Source organism: Pangasianodon hypophthalmus, chromosome 29 (genome assembly GCF_027358585.1).
Source record: "Pangasianodon hypophthalmus isolate fPanHyp1 chromosome 29, fPanHyp1.pri, whole genome shotgun sequence".
NCBI classification, from domain to species: domain Eukaryota; kingdom Metazoa; phylum Chordata; class Actinopteri; order Siluriformes; family Pangasiidae; genus Pangasianodon; species Pangasianodon hypophthalmus.
This window is the reverse complement of record NC_069738.1, coordinates 123,948-139,564: the sequence shown is the minus strand read 5'-3', so window position 1 is coordinate 139,564 and position 15,617 is coordinate 123,948. Positions and strand designations below refer to the sequence as shown.

General features: G+C 40.7%; 1 protein-coding gene across 5 annotated transcripts in view; it reads left to right on the top strand.

Moving 5' to 3' along the window:
* The window catches only part of LOC117596421 (alpha-tectorin), an 87,533-nt gene extending 79,626 nt beyond the window's left edge, over positions 1-7,907 (top strand). For 3 of the 5 annotated variants that reach the window (XM_053231207.1, XM_053231208.1, XM_053231206.1), the window contains 11 exons: positions 1,993-2,202; positions 2,646-2,834; positions 2,921-3,210; positions 3,550-3,827; positions 4,004-4,123; positions 4,219-4,403; positions 4,520-4,680; positions 4,797-5,042; positions 6,104-6,266; positions 7,011-7,113; positions 7,499-7,907. In XM_053231207.1, the coding sequence (XP_053087182.1) occupies positions 1,993-2,202; positions 2,646-2,834; positions 2,921-3,210; positions 3,550-3,827; positions 4,004-4,123; positions 4,219-4,403; positions 4,520-4,680; positions 4,797-5,042; positions 6,104-6,266; positions 7,011-7,113; positions 7,499-7,506 (1,953 nt within the window). In that variant the 3' untranslated portion in view covers positions 7,507-7,907. The remainder of the gene's footprint in view (positions 1-1,992; positions 2,203-2,645; positions 2,835-2,920; positions 3,211-3,549; positions 3,828-4,003; positions 4,124-4,218; positions 4,404-4,519; positions 4,681-4,796; positions 5,043-6,103; positions 6,267-7,010; positions 7,114-7,498) is intronic. The other 2 variants (XM_053231210.1, XM_053231209.1) reach the window with 1 other exon arrangement.
* Positions 7,908-15,617: the final 7,710 nt, after the last annotated feature.

Here is a 15,617-nt window from a genome sequence, read left to right as displayed (position 1 = left end):
TATCAAAATGAATATTAACGTCTCCAGCAATTAATGCTTTGTTTACAGAAACAGCCAGGTTTGAGACGAACTCTGAAAATTCATTAAGAAATTCAGAATATGGCCCTAGTTGTCTCATGAACATGTTTTCTCCCATCTGAGCTATTCACCGTTCGTTTTTTTTTTTTTTTTTTTTTAATAACCAAACCATGATTAATACTTTTGGTAGAACTTTGGATTTGTTTTGATAGCACCCTGGTATTCATGATGCTGGTTGTTTAGGTATGTTCTCTAACAAACACTGGGTTTTTTGATTTTTTGAAAAACAGGTGTATATATATTGAGATTTCAACTCTAATTTCTAATGGCAACTGGTTGCACCAGAAGTAATTTAGGAGTTTCAAAGTGATGATATACAATCACTAATTTTAGGACTTCTAGTTGTAAATTAATTTCCAAACCACAATGATTTTCCCCCACACTTTAATGTGATTGGTTTTTTTGTGCAAATTCATGATGTATAATTCCAATTAAATCTCATTTATTTCCAGGTTCTTAAAAATATGGAAAGGTGAAAAGTAGTGAAAAGAGGATGAGTTAAGTGCCATCAGCATAGCAGTCTAATGAAAAGTCATATGATTATAGCTGCGTAGAGATTGAGAAGTATCAGGACTGAAGATTTGTCTCTCTGATCTAGCAACTTGAATCTTCCCAGTGATAGCCATGAGAGCAGTTCCTGTGGAGTGTGCTACTTTGAAGTCAGACTAGTTAGGGTCCCAAAGGTCACTATGGGTGAGAAAGACAAATGATTGTATGAATTTTATGATTTTTTGAGAGAAGGTAGAGAAATAACACTAAAAATATTTTCTAATATTCTAGTTTGGGCTTTTTGGTTCTCTGGTGGACTAGTAGCTAGCATGGATCCAACAGGTGATCCACTGTGGTGACCCCGAATGGGAGCAGCCAAAAGAGGGGGGAGTCTAATGTGGGCTTTTTCAGAATAGGTAGCCTTTCAGAATAGGTTATCTTTGCTATGTTCACCTCTTTTAACAGCTCTGAAACAGCTTCGTTCCACAAATGGTCAGGACTCTGAAAACTCCAGTTTTCACCCACCTCCCTTGATGGTGCACAACCCATAAAACGGGCACAAGCCCCATCATCATGCACTAGCCACATCACTAGGCACCCTATCTGCTAATCTGGTTCTTTCTCAATTACTGTATGGCTTTTTCTTATATACTGTGATGGACAACTGAGACATCTTGAGAAGTGAACAGTGAGTAGCAACAGTGAGCTTTATATTTAAACTCAAAAAAGGGAAAACAATGAAAATAACCAAATTAAAAGACAAAAACTTGGCTCCTTTTTCTCTTTCATACACCCATGTAGCTCACTGAGAAATAATGAGCATGAGTGAGATTAATATTGAGTGAGAGAGAGAGAGAGTTTGTTTATATAAGCTTCCAACTAATAAGCTAAAGGTATGCAATGGTCATTGGCCATTCCTCCATACTCTTTCTGCAGACTCCTGCTAAATCTTGCCCCCACCTGCCACACATAAACTCTCAGTAATGTCAGTATAGACTGTCCACCTATACTAGTATAGCTATAATTACAGCACAACAGTCGCTGTGTTTCTCATGGACTTCTATGCGGCTAGTGGTTATAATGCTTTATTGCCCACACCACCACTAATTCACAATACTACTGTATATACTGTACAGTATATTGCACTGTGCTGTGTGTTGCGTTGTAATTAATGTTTTTTGCTGTATTTATCTCTGTCACATCTCTGTCTCTTTGCTGTTATGCCCATTGTGCACTGCCAATTTTTTTTCTTCTAATTTTGAACTACCATACGTGTCAGGTGTGTTCACTGTTGTCATTTTCTAGAAAATTGTACGGACTTGAAGAATGCTAGTTCATTCTGTATACATGTATATATAGCTAGAATGACAAAGCCCTCTAATCTAATCTCTTTTCTTAGTAAACCCATTGTGTTTTTTCCTGTAGGCCGGTGAGCAGTTCTGGACTGAAGGATGTTCACAACGCTGTGAGTGCTTTGCTCCAAATGACCTGCGCTGCATCTCTGCCTTTTGCACTCCCACCCAGGAGTGTGTGGTCAAGAATGGTAGACTCGGCTGCTACAGCCAAATGTCAACTTGCATGGTCTCAGGCGATCCCCATTATTTTACCTTTGATGGGGCTGTGGCCCACTTTCAGGTAAGAAAGGGTTTTTTTCTTCTCTGTTACGTTGATATTATCTTTTTTAAAAGCAAAAGATTATATGACAGGGCCACATGGTGGTGCAGCAGGTAGTATTGCCACTTCATGGCTCCAGGGTCCCCGGTTTGATCCTGAGCTCAGGTTACTGTCTATGCGGAGTTTCTTTACATGTTCTCCCCATGTCCGTGTGGGTTTCCTCTGGGTTCTCCAGTTTTCTCCCTCTTCCCAAAAACATTCTAGTAGGTGGATTGGTAAAGATAAATTGCCCATAATTGTGAATAAGTGTATTAGTTGTGTGTATGTAAAATAAACATAAATAAATAAGTCAGTAATCTCTTTTTATCACATTTAATAAGTGAGAACCCATTTTAACATTACATGGTAGGTTACAGTTATTTTACTGTTTTGAATGCTCTAATAATTACTCAAACTTTCTGTAGGGCACTTGTTCATATGAGATTTCTCAGACATGTGGGAGTGTCTCTGACAACGGTCTACAATTCCATGTGGTGGCAACCAACATGCATCGTGGGAGCACGGTTGTGTCCTTTGTATCTGTAGTGGATGTGTGGCTAACTAAACAACAGGAGCAAACACGAATTACAATCGGACAAAACAGGAGAGTGAAGGTATTAAAATGATACTTTATTCCCCGCTTTCAGGGAAATATGTGTGAAACATGGGTCCTTAGGGATTTTCTTTTTTATTGTTACAGGTTGATGGGAAGGAAGTGGACTCATCTGCTTATCAAATCAGTCATCTAGCAGAAATATATCATGAGCAGAATTTTATAGTTGTGAATGCGTCACATGAGCTCATGGTCTACTTCGATGGTCGTTTTACACTTTTAGTGAGACTGGGCCCAGGCTTCCATGGATCTGTATGTGGGATGTGTGGTAACAATAATGGAGATCCTACAGATGACAAGACCCTGCCGGATGGAGCACTTGCACCAAATGATGCTGTTTTTGGCAACAGCTGGAAATCAAACATCAGTAGCCCAGGGTAGTTAATTTGATTATAAGATAACAGTAAAATAAATATGTGAAATTAGAGCCAACACATGGACTTTGCCTTGCACAGCCTAACTCATTCTCTACAATGAACAATATTAGCAATATAGCGATATACTAGCATTTAGCCATTGACCTTCCATCTATGTTGTAGGTCATGAGAAAATACATGTAGTTGTGACAGCTAAAAAACTAGATTTTTCAAAATTGAGATATTTATTTTCATGTATATAATATATATATTTGTCTGTAGATGTCTCAAGCTGCAAATTTGCAAACCCTTTCTGATTTTTACACTTTATTATCCTTGTCCATCCTGTGTCCTGTCTAGATGTGGTGCTACTGACCAGCTTGGTGATGCTAATGACTGCCCCTTCAAAGAAGAGTACTCTGAACTCTGCAGCATCATCACCAACACCAGTGGACCTTTCCGGCACTGCCATTTCCATATCAACCCTGAATCTTACTTCACTTCCTGTGTGTATGACTTGTGTGCTTACCCACAGTCATGGGGACAAGACCTGCTTTGTTCAACTGTGGAGGCCTATGATGCTGCTTGCACCATACTGGAGCTCCAAATCCCAGACTGGCGCTCTGATCTATCTTGCTGTAAGTTTTCTGTCTTTATGCACCCATCACTGATACAGTATTTTAAGAATCTGAATAAAAAGTGGACTTAATAAAATGGCATTACAGTAATAATACTACAGGGGAAATGTTAGGTTTAATTAGTATTCTGACTGTATTATTTTTTACTGACTGTCATCTATTGTTCCTCTATTTAGCAACAGTGGACCCCTGTGAGGCTCTGGACTGTACTGAGAATGAATGGTGTGGGGAGAAAGATGGCATCTATGGCTGCTTCTGTAATGAGAATTATCCCAGACCGAACCCTGAATCTTACAGTAAATATCTTTAAAATTTTATTTCCATGGAAACAAATGCTATAAATACTTAATTGCCACAAGCCTTCCCTGACTGACTACTTTTTTTCTCCCAGACTCTACTGAAATATGTGAAAGCAGCTCTGGCACCATGATTCTGTCCCGCTGTCAGCTGTTTGAAGCTGGTTTTCCTGCTAACAACCTGCACTTACATGACCCCAGCTGCAAAGGAAAAGTTGAAGATGGCAGACTGGTTTTCCACTTTGATAATGATGACCACATCTGTGGCACAAATCTCACGGTATACCTAACCGTCAATTGAGGTTTAAATTTCAGCTGCACTTGCCACCTGTAAATCAAGAAGTCAGAGATGTAAAAGCTCGAATTTAATTTCCTTATTTTCAATAATATTTACAGGCCAATGGCACCCACTTCATTTATGAGAACCAAATCCAAGGGGAGGTGGACTCACCAGAAGGCTCTATTCACAGGGAGAAAAGATTGGAACTTAACTTCTCCTGCATCTACCAGCTCACCCAGACATTCAGCATGGACACAGAGCTGAATCCTATTCAGAGGTAGGGGTACAGTTCAGTAATAAACTTTTATGTAAGGGATGTAATTTAACCTTTGCATGCATTGACACCACTTATATGCCCGCATCTAATTAGTCTGTGGTTGTACTTTTTCAAAGCATTGTGCACAAGATTCTTCCAACTGGGCAGGGCATGTACCAGGTCAGGATGATTCCCTATGAGGATGCTGGATTCTCCCACCAGTACACTGGCAGGGTGGATATAGAGGTGGGCCAGCAAATCTACATAGGTGTCTTTGTTCAAGGAGTCGACAGCCGTCAGATTGCCACAGTGATAGATTCCTGTTGGGCTACACCTGTAAATGAGGACAACTATACTGTCCGCTGGGACCTCATCACTAGAAAGTAAGTAACTTCCTCCTTCTCTACCTATATATAGAGGATATTCATCCTAAGCAGCTAGGAACTTCAAATTGAATGTATTTATTTCTATAAAGCTTCTTTGTGACAATGTCCATTGTTAAAAGTGCTATACAAATAGAATAGAATAGAATTGAATCAATATTGGTGCTACAATTATCTAGTGTCTCAGCTAGGTTGACTAACTTGACTTCAGTTGCATATAAATAAACAGATTTCAATTATTATATATGCAAAATTAAATAATTCAGTGGATAATTTGGTGTCTATGAAATCATCTTAATCCTTTAAAAATCAGAAGATTCTATATTCCATATATTAGACACTAACGGCTTATTGACGGTTTCTAAGTGCATTAAAGTCTAAAGATTCATAATCATAGAATAAATAAATCCTTAAGAGCTTCAAGAGGGATACAATATAATATTCAATGTGGAAGAAGATAAAATACAAATAATATAGTAAAATTACTGCCTAAGTAATGTTATATATGTGAGCATCAAACGGGAGACTGGAGTCAATAATTACACCAAGGTCTTGAAAGGATGTAACTGAAAGGCTCGACTCCATAATCAGAAAGCTTACTTCTAGCTGCCTGTGGTCCTAGTACAAGTATTTCTGTCTTGGCAGAAGTAAGTAGGTGGAAGTTACTCAGCATCCTGTGTCTAATGTCCTTTATACACACTCAAGCTCATTAAATGGTATCTATCACCTGGCAAACATACAGCTGAAGTCAACAAGAGCACTGATATTTGTTTTAAGAGATTATTCACTGACATGATTTCAGTTTCTCATTGACATGATTCTCCCATGTAACTAATCACATGTCTGCCGTCTGGAGTAATAATGTAATAGAGTAATATAATAAAAATATCTTTGCTACTTGTTGCACTTATATCATCCCCTTTACATTAAGAAGGAAAGCCCACATAAAACATCAGTGAAAGATCAGGATAGCCACTTTCTCTAAGTAAGGAGAATAGCTACTATCAGCACGTATCATACCCAGAAGGCAATTAAACCAATTGCATATGAAATATTTTCAGGTGTCCTAATCCACACGATGGCACAGTGAAGATTTTTGAGAATGGTGTCTCCACAACTGGACGATTCTCCTTCAAGATGTTTTCTTTTCATGAAAATGAATCCAAGGTTTTCCTTCACTGCAGCATTCACCTTTGCCTTCTGAGAAATCACAACTGTGCAGCGGTGAGTTAATAAACTTCAGAACTTTAGAATCTTACCCTAATGAAAGCAAGAGTCTGATTAACACACACTGTGCATGTAAGATAAGCCTACATTGTGAGGATGCTGTAGCTGATCCACTCATACCTTCAAAACACACACACACACACACACACACACACAACAAAAACATGTCAGTGACATTTCTGTACTGAGAATAAACCAACACTCTAATCATATCTGCTCAGTGCTGGTGCCTTTCCACTGATAGACAGGGTAGAGAGGTCCAATACTTTGTGATGCTTCAGTGATGGACTACAGTCAGTAATTTTAGACCTACAAAGTGACAGTGTGGCTCACGGGGCTGATAACTAGCCAATTAGAGGCAAAGCAGGTGTACCTAATAAAATAAGGTGATACTGATGGATACTGTTTACATACTGTGAGTTTCTGGTTATTCTAATTGTAGTGATCCCAAAAGTGGGAACAGTGGAACAGGCTGGAAAAGGATTTACTACCTAGCAGGTTAAAGTTAGTCAATAAGTTCAAATATCACTCCTAGTTTGAATGTTCCTTTTTATTTTTTGAAAAGTAAAATGTCTGTAAGTTTTGGTGCCCAGTAACATACACTTTAAATACTAATCTAACACTCATCTGACTTCACTTTAGCTGCTACAATAATGGAATGCTTTAATTTATGCATCCATTTATGAACCAGGAAAAAAGGAAGAAAAATAAAGCCTCCTTTATTTTGTGTGTTTTGTGCAGCGTTGTTTCCCTGGATATCGCCACCGTTCAGGCAGGTCTGTGGACATTCATGACAGTGCCTCCATCTCCATGGGGCCTTTTATCTGGACCGCAAAAAGCAGAGGTAAATCTCTCAATAACAGAGATATGCCATGTTTTCCTCACATTTCAGTTTTCTTAAACCCATTAAAATGTAGTGAGTACACAAGTGACATTCCAACAGGTTTAGAGTGACTTGGAAAACCTGTCTATAATCCCATTGACTGGGAAGTGGTCATGATCCCATTTCATCCCTATAGAAGTCACTCAACTCCACTGGACACAGCTGGACTTTTCACTAAACTGGGATAAAAAAATCAGAACTTAGTCTTAGAGCTTTAAAAACCAGTGATCACAATGGTGCAATTTCTATCTACAGTCATGTAGAATCTCATATCACTGATCTTAATGAGAAAAAAAAACCTTTTTTCTGCTTTCTAACACCCAATGTTACCTTTTGTTGTTCACAGGTGTGTAGGCCCAAGAGGAAATAAAAATGTCTTTTATTGCATTTCCTGAGCATCCGGATCATTCTCCAAATGCATTATGAGCAAAGATTTTACGGCTTTAGTTTCTCTGTTAAAGAGTTTCCATGACTTCTGAATCATAAAGAAATATTAATTGTTAATTACACAATGATTGAATCTGTCTGTTTAAATGATTGAACATCCTTTACATTCATTCTTATTACTCTTAACCTTTGAGGGAGTTTGAGCTTGAGTTTGAGTAACAATACACATTACACTGACTGGGAGAATAAATTAATGTTGGGTGTTCAAATGGTGTGAAATATGTACTTCACCCTATAGAATGATTCTACAGTAATCCTGAAAATGTTTTCCATGTCTACGCTGTTTTACGATTTCAATAAAGTTCTCTCTAACTGAGAATGTTCTGTTTACATGCTATTATTGTATTATTTCTCAGATTATTTCAACATAGCTCCACTCTATAGACCAGCCATCTCAGAATAACAAGTACAGAGAGGACTAAAAATAATTACTTGTTTGGAGTTGTAGTAGGCAGAGAAAGTGTGGCTGAATTGTGGGGTGTGGAGCGTGTGACAGTCTGATTTCTGAAAGATGTGTTTCTTGTAGTAACAAGTTTGAAACATAAAACATGGGGATGGACAAATGAAAAAAAGAATAGTGAAAACAGCGGTGGTGTGTGGTGGTGTTTCTTTTTAAAGCAACATTGGCTGGGGAGTGAGACACTGGTGCTGTGAATTAGTACAGCAGTCAAGCTTTCACTTAGGAGTTCTCTTCTGTGTCTGTAGCATCTGCGTCGACTGACAATATTTTAACATCTATAGGCCAATAGGTTCGACTCGGGAGGTGCAAATTAAACAGCTTTAGTTTTGTAAGGAAATAAATCTGTATTGAAAATAAATGGATTTCTTTAGTAAATAAAACAAAATAAAGCAGTTTTAACAGTATTCACAGTATCAGATTGAATATTTAATCACAATAACACAGAGATTAAAAGCAATGCACAATACATGAGTTATTCATGGACTAATCTGGGTGCACCCAATACTATAACTTTCAATTAGAATGCAACCTTATAACATCAGATGCTCAAATATAACTTCTGACAACCTCAGTTAACTCAGAAACATAAAAAAATAACTCTTTGGTATTCAAACCATTTCAAAATAACAATTCGGGAAATCTGATTCAATAGATTTCGTTCAATAACTCTGCTCAATACACTCAGTTTGGTGAATTTAGTACAAAAAAGATTTGATTCAATACATTCAATGCAAAAGACTCAAGTTCGTTTTGAATTTGATTTAGATCTCAGTTCAGGTAACTCGGTTCAGAAGAGTTCAGTTCCATCACTTCAGTTCAAGGAATAAGCTTCAGCAGTCGGTTCATTAGGTTCAGATTGAGTCTGAATCGATAGATTCGCCAGGAAAAGATTCGATTCCACAGATCTAGAAAACTCCGTGCGGTATGAAAGGTCGAGAGAAAAGACAGTTTGGTCTCCACAAAAATATTACTTTGAGCAGTCTCTCGGAAAAAAGGAACTTTGTTCTGTTGTACAAAACTAGCAGATGATCAGAACCTTCCTACCCCGTTCCTGGGCGCTGGCTCGCCATCCTGCATCATCGTCTAATAGAAAGGAACGGTTTTCCAGCATGGAAAAAAAACCTGACCAAAATCCTAAGGAAAAAAACCACATATGTATGTATTTTATCCTCTTCGACTCCTTTTTTACTTTCTTGCTCCAAATTACGCTGCTGCTCGTCTCTTATCTCACAGAGAAACTAAAGTGGCTCTCCCCATTAGCTAACGTGGGGCGGGACTTCTACTCAAACTCAACGGGATAGGTTGATCACTGAAATGTCAATCAATTTATATACATACAATTTTTTTAGATTTTATCATTTTTCTCACATTATATACTCAATTCTGATTTCAGTTCTGAGTTCATTTCTGTAACAAACCGTTTAATCATTTCATTGTTAATAATTAATTGTCTAAATTATACAGGGTTACATGTTGTTTAGGTACTCTGTGTGTGTGTGTGTGTGTGTGTGTGTGTAAGAGAAGGAGTGGGAGGGAGTGGACTTTTTTTAGTTCAAGATAGATAGATAGATAGATAGATATTCAATAGATAGATATTATATCTTGGAGATTCAAGATGGCGGCGCGTGCACACGCTGCGGCTTCTCTCTCTCCCGACAGAACGTGTTTTTTATCTTGTAAGTCGCAGTGTTATTGTAAGTATTCGTCACGTCTGTCTGTCTTTAAGCGTGTATACAGTCGTGAGTTTCTGCTTGACGTCGGTAGAACCTCATTTTTAGAGTTAAACTCTGCGCACACCGAAGAGCTGCGTGACCTCGGTCTGCTCCGGAGGTCTATTCCATCACCGACCCCCACTCCTGTATCTCGCCCACAGTGGATGCGCCACAAGCGGCGTGAGAGGAAGCAGAAGAGGGGTAAGCGCGGAGGTATCCGGGCTAGGCTAGCGGCTGACCCACACAAGCCAGCGATCCCCACCATCGTACTGGCCAACGTACGCTCTTTGGAAAATAAACTGGACTACATCCGTTTATTGCGCTCCACTCAGAGGATTGTAAGAGACTGTTGTGCTTTTGTATTCACGGAAACATGGCTCAGCAACAGCGTCCTGGACTCTGCCATTCAGCTCGACCAGCAACATGCTATCGTGCAGACAGAGTTCTCGTCGAGGGAGGTAAGTCCCGCGGCGGCGGGCTTTGTGCTTACATCAATGATGCTTGGTGCCGTGACGCTGTTGTGGTCTGCAGACACTGTTCACCCCTGGCGGAGTTCACGATTATTAAGTGCCGTCCGTTCTATCTACCGAGGGAATATACAGCCATACTGCTCATTGCTGTATACATCCCTCCCAGCTCCAGTAACAACAACAGGAGTGAGGCACTGAATGAACTATACCAGCACATCAGTGAGCAGCAGACACCCCACCCTGATGCATTTCTCATCTTGGCTGGGGATTTCAACCATGCAGACCTAAAGAGTGAGTTTCCTAAAATATATCAACACATAGACTTTCCAACTAGGGGAAACAACATACTAGACTTTGTTTACACCACCCAGAGTGGAGCTTACAAGGCCCTTCCCCTCCCCCACCTTGGTGCCTCAGACCACATCACTGTCATGCTAATGCCTGCATACAGACCGCTTGTTAAAGTTGCCAAACCAGTTCGCAAACAAATACTGGTGTGGCCAGAGGGGTCTTGAGAGGCTCTTCAGGACTGTTTCAGCACCACAGACTGGAATATGTTTAAGCAAGCTGCCACATACAACAACACCACTGACCTCCAGGAGTACACAGAGACTGTCACTGCCTACATCACCAAGTGTATTGAAGATGTAACGGTCACCAAGCCCATCACTGTTCGGGCCAATCAGAAGCCGTGGCTGACAGGCAAGGTCTACAGACTCCTGAAGGCTTGTAACACTGCCTTCAGATCTGGAGATGAGGAGGGACTGAGGACAGCTAGGGCCAACCTGTCCCGAGGCATCAGAGAGGCTAAGAGACAGTACTCCAGGAGGATAGTTCATTGTTTTAGCGACAGCAGAGACACTCGGAGCCTGTGGCGAGGGATACAGACCATTACGGACTACAAGCCCCCACCACAGACCTGTGACAGCACCATCTCCCTGCTGAACGAGCTGAACGCCTTCTTTGCTCGCTTTGAGGCACAAAACAGCACCACTGCACAGAAGACTCCACCTCCTCCTGGCGACCAGGTGATGACATTGTCCATGCACAGCGTGAAGAGATCCCTCAGCAGGATCAACACACGCAAAGCTCCGGGTCCTGACAACATACCTGGTCGTGTACTGAGAGACTGTGCAGTAGAACTCACTGATGTCTTCACAGACATATTTAACATATGCCATCACACATCTGGACAAAAAAGACTCATACGTTAGAATGCTGTTCATAGATTTCAGTTCAGCATTCAACACTATCATCCCTCAACAGCTCATTCACAAATTGGTCCAGCTGGGACTCAACACCTCGCTGTGCAACTGGCTGTTGGACTTCCTGACTGGGAGACCTCAAGCAGTACGGGTCGGCGGCAACACATCCAGCACCATCACATTGAACACAGGGGCCCCTCAAGGATGTGTGCTGAGCCCCCTTCTCTTCACTCTGCTGACCCATGACCATCGAGAGCATTCTGATGAGCTGCATCACTGTGTGGTATGGCGCCTGCAACGCATCCTGCCAAAAGACCCTCCAATGCATAGTGAGAAGATTGTTGGTGTCTCTCTTCCCTCCCTCCAAGACATCTACAGCACCCGTCTCACCCGAAAAGCCCTTTGCATTGCGGGTGATCCCACCCACCCGACACACAGCTTCTTCAGTCCGCTGCCATCAGGGAGAAGACTGCGGAGACTTCAGGCCAGGACCAGTAGACTGAAGGACAGCTTCATCCACCAGGCTGTCAGGAAGCTCAACTCTCTCCCAAACTTTGACCCTCTGACACCACCAACCCAGCCCCACCCCCCCATTCCCCAGGACCTGCACCAGTCACCTGTGCAGCATTAGTCTATGCTCTACCTCATACAGCATTGGACTGTAAATTACCCTTTTCTGACAGTTTACTTTGTCACTTTAACTTTGTCACTTTAACTTTGTCACTTTACCAGTCTGATAAGCTCTTTGCACTACTCACTTTACATTTGCACTGTTTGCACTCTATCTGTTGTGCCTTGTAGATCTACATTTATACTCTATTTATATGTATCCATTTGCATTTCCATTGTATTTTTACATCCTTTTTTGTGTGTGTGTTATCTGTATGCACCTAGGGTCTGAGAGTAACATAATTTCAATTCTCTGTATGTGCTGAACATGTGGCAGAATTGACAATAAAGTTGACTTTGACTTTGACTTTGATAGATAGATAGATTGATAGATATTTGATTTGGGTATTGAGGTGTGGCTAAGAGTTGTGTGTAAACAGAGAGGAGGGTTTTTATGTTTTTATTTGTTTTTGGGTTTTTCAAGATAGATACACTATATGGTCAAGAGTTTGTGGACACCTGACCATCACACCCATATGTGATTCTTCCCCAAACTGGTGCCACAAAGTTTGATGCACACAATTGTGTGGGATGTTTTTGTATGCTGTAGCATTACAGTTTCCCTTCACTGGAACTAAGAGACTCAAACCTGTTCCAGCATGACAATGCCCCTGTGCACAAAGCCAGCTCCATGAAGACATGGTGTGTGAAGGTTGGAGTGGAAGAACTCGAGTGTCCTGCACAGAGCCCTGACCTCAACCCCACTGAACACCTTTGGGATGAACTGGAACACCGACTGAACCCCAGACCTCCTCGACATCCCAACATCAGCGCCTGACCTCACTAATGCTCTTGTAGCTGAATGAACACAAATCCCCACAGCCACGCTCCAAGAGTGGAGCTTATTATAACAGCAAACACAGGGGAATAAATCTGGAATTGGATGTTCAGCAAGCACATATGGGTGTGATGGTCAGGTGTCTCAATACTGTTGTCCATTTAGTGTAGATAGATAGATAGATAGATACAGGATAGCTGGAACAAAGGATTTCATTACAAATGATATCAGCAATAACTTGAGTGAAAAGTAGAATCTTAGAAATATTTACATCAAGCTTTTTTGAAAATATTCAAAAATTCATTACATTGAAATATCAGAGAATTCTCAACATTGACATGAACATGTTTTACAGGTCAGGATACACATATTTACACAGATATTTACACTTACCACATTGTCACATTTTTAAAGTGTCCCATGGATGTTCGTTGATTGTCCTTTGTTCATTGTTCTTTGGCATTGTTATACCCTGGACAGTATATTAAAAGGTGCTCAATGGTTCCATCTTCATGACAGTTATTCATAAGACATGTTTTAGTGGAGACCTAGCAGCTCCATTTAAGAGTGAAGTCACCATACAGAAGTTTATAAAATGGAACCTTTTGTCTCGCTCTTCCTCTTTTCTTACACCATGTTTTCATGTCGCCTATCCAATGTATGTTTCTGTTCATAGCTTGTGTCACATTCTTACAAAATGCTGTCTTTAAATTATTTCCTGACTTGATTGCTCTCAGTCCTCCTTATTCTTTCGATTTAAATAAAAGTTCTCTCCTTGAAACATCTCTGTTATTTCCCCAGATAAATTGCGGGTTTAGTTCAATTCGACTTTTATGGTCAGGGCAGTGGTGGATCCTGGCATAGGCCATAGGGGCAGCCGTATGAGGGAGTTTCACACAGGATTGCCCCCGCTCTCTGTTTCTTTACAGTTTATTTGAGGCAGTTTCACACAGGACTGCCCCGCTCTCTGTTTCTTTACAGTTTATTTGAGGCAGTTTCACACAGGATTGGCCCCGCTCTCTGTTTCTTTACAGTTTATTTGAGGCAGTTTCACACAGGATTGCCCCCGCTCTCTGTTTCTTTACAGTTTATTTGAGGCAGTTTCACACAGGATTGCCCCCGCTCTCTCTGTTTCGCCCCACTCATTGAAAATGAATTGTTTAGCAGCTCCTTGGTTCACCTCCCCTTTCTGATGCCCCTCACACCTCTGCTGCAGTCTATCTGGTCATGAAAAGTCACCTGCTAGAATTCAATTCAATTTTATTTGTATAGGGCTTTTAACAATAGACATAGTCACAAAGCAGCTTTACAGAAATAAATACGTTCAAATTAAATTAAACCAAAATAAATTGTAAATCTGTGAATTTATCCCTAATAAGCAAGCCAGAGGCAATGGCGGTGAGGAAAAAACTCCCTGAGACAATATGAAGAAGAAACCTTGAGAGGAACCAAATTCCTGAAGTCTTCACATGAAGTCTGGTTTGTTGAACCTATCCACTGTCTGTGATGGAGACCTGAGTGCAAAACTGCTCACGGTAGCTGCAGCCCCAAGCCACCACACTACAACTCCCCATATCAGATCCCAAAGCCATCTCCATGGCCCACAAGCAGCACCATCCCCAGCAATCCCAATGATCTTCAGGTCGTCCATGTGGGGCCCCAGCAGCACAGAGCGATCTCCAACTGATGAGATCTCCAACCAGAAGTAGGGCATCAGGATGGATCAGGCAGGACCAGAGAGCAGAAGTGGTCAGGATCACTGATATCTCAGGAGTAGCATGTGTAGCTCGACAGAGAGAGGGAGAGAGAGAGAGAGAGAGAGAGATTGTTAGGTAAGCTTTTGTGCCGTAATGATTAAGGACAATCCCCAGGGATACAGACATTTAATGTCAGATTATCCAAACTCTGAATCTAATCTAATCATATTATATCTTTAAAAACATTATTTTCATAAAAATATTTTTTCAAAATATTGTTAACTCATATGAAAAATTAACATTTACTACCAAATCAGTGGCCTTGCCGCTGTATCCCTCCATGTTGTTTTTTGAAAGGATGATGCCTGTCAGGAAGAGTAGACTGAAGCAGATGCAAATGCAGTTAGTGTTTATTAAACAACTGGCACACAAATCCAAACCATAAAGCAAAGTAGAAAACTGTAAATGGTTGGTAGTCAGGCGATCAGCAAACCACATAAACAGGGCAAAATACAGAAAACAAGAATCAAGCATGATCAAAACCAGAAGATCCGTCACAAAATCCAAAGGTTTAGTAAGTTCAGGTAAGCAAACACTGAGTGTTACTTCATGTGTTTCTGTGAGAGTCCTTTTTATGTGTTTGTGCTGATTGGTGACAGTTGAGTGTAATCAGAAGTTCGGTGACTGTCAACTTGACAGAGTTCATGAGTTCTGGAAAGCGTAATCCGGAGTGGCCATGTTTGTAGGCTGCAGCGTGTTCTGGTAAACTAAGTTCAGTACCAGAGTTGACCTGACAATCCCAGGATGCTGATATGCTGAGCCAACCCACTATTCGGAATTGTTTTGCCGGGAGTTTCTTGCCTGCATCGGCGTCTTAACTATACTGTTTCTTTCTTTTTTTAAATCAATAATATCGCGCTATCGTTTTCATCTGTTGTATTTTTCACGTTCTCTTCTACCGTATTTTCATTTTTTTTTTTTCTCTCGAAGTGCGCTTTTGTATTTTGTCAAGACAGCGAGCGGAGGC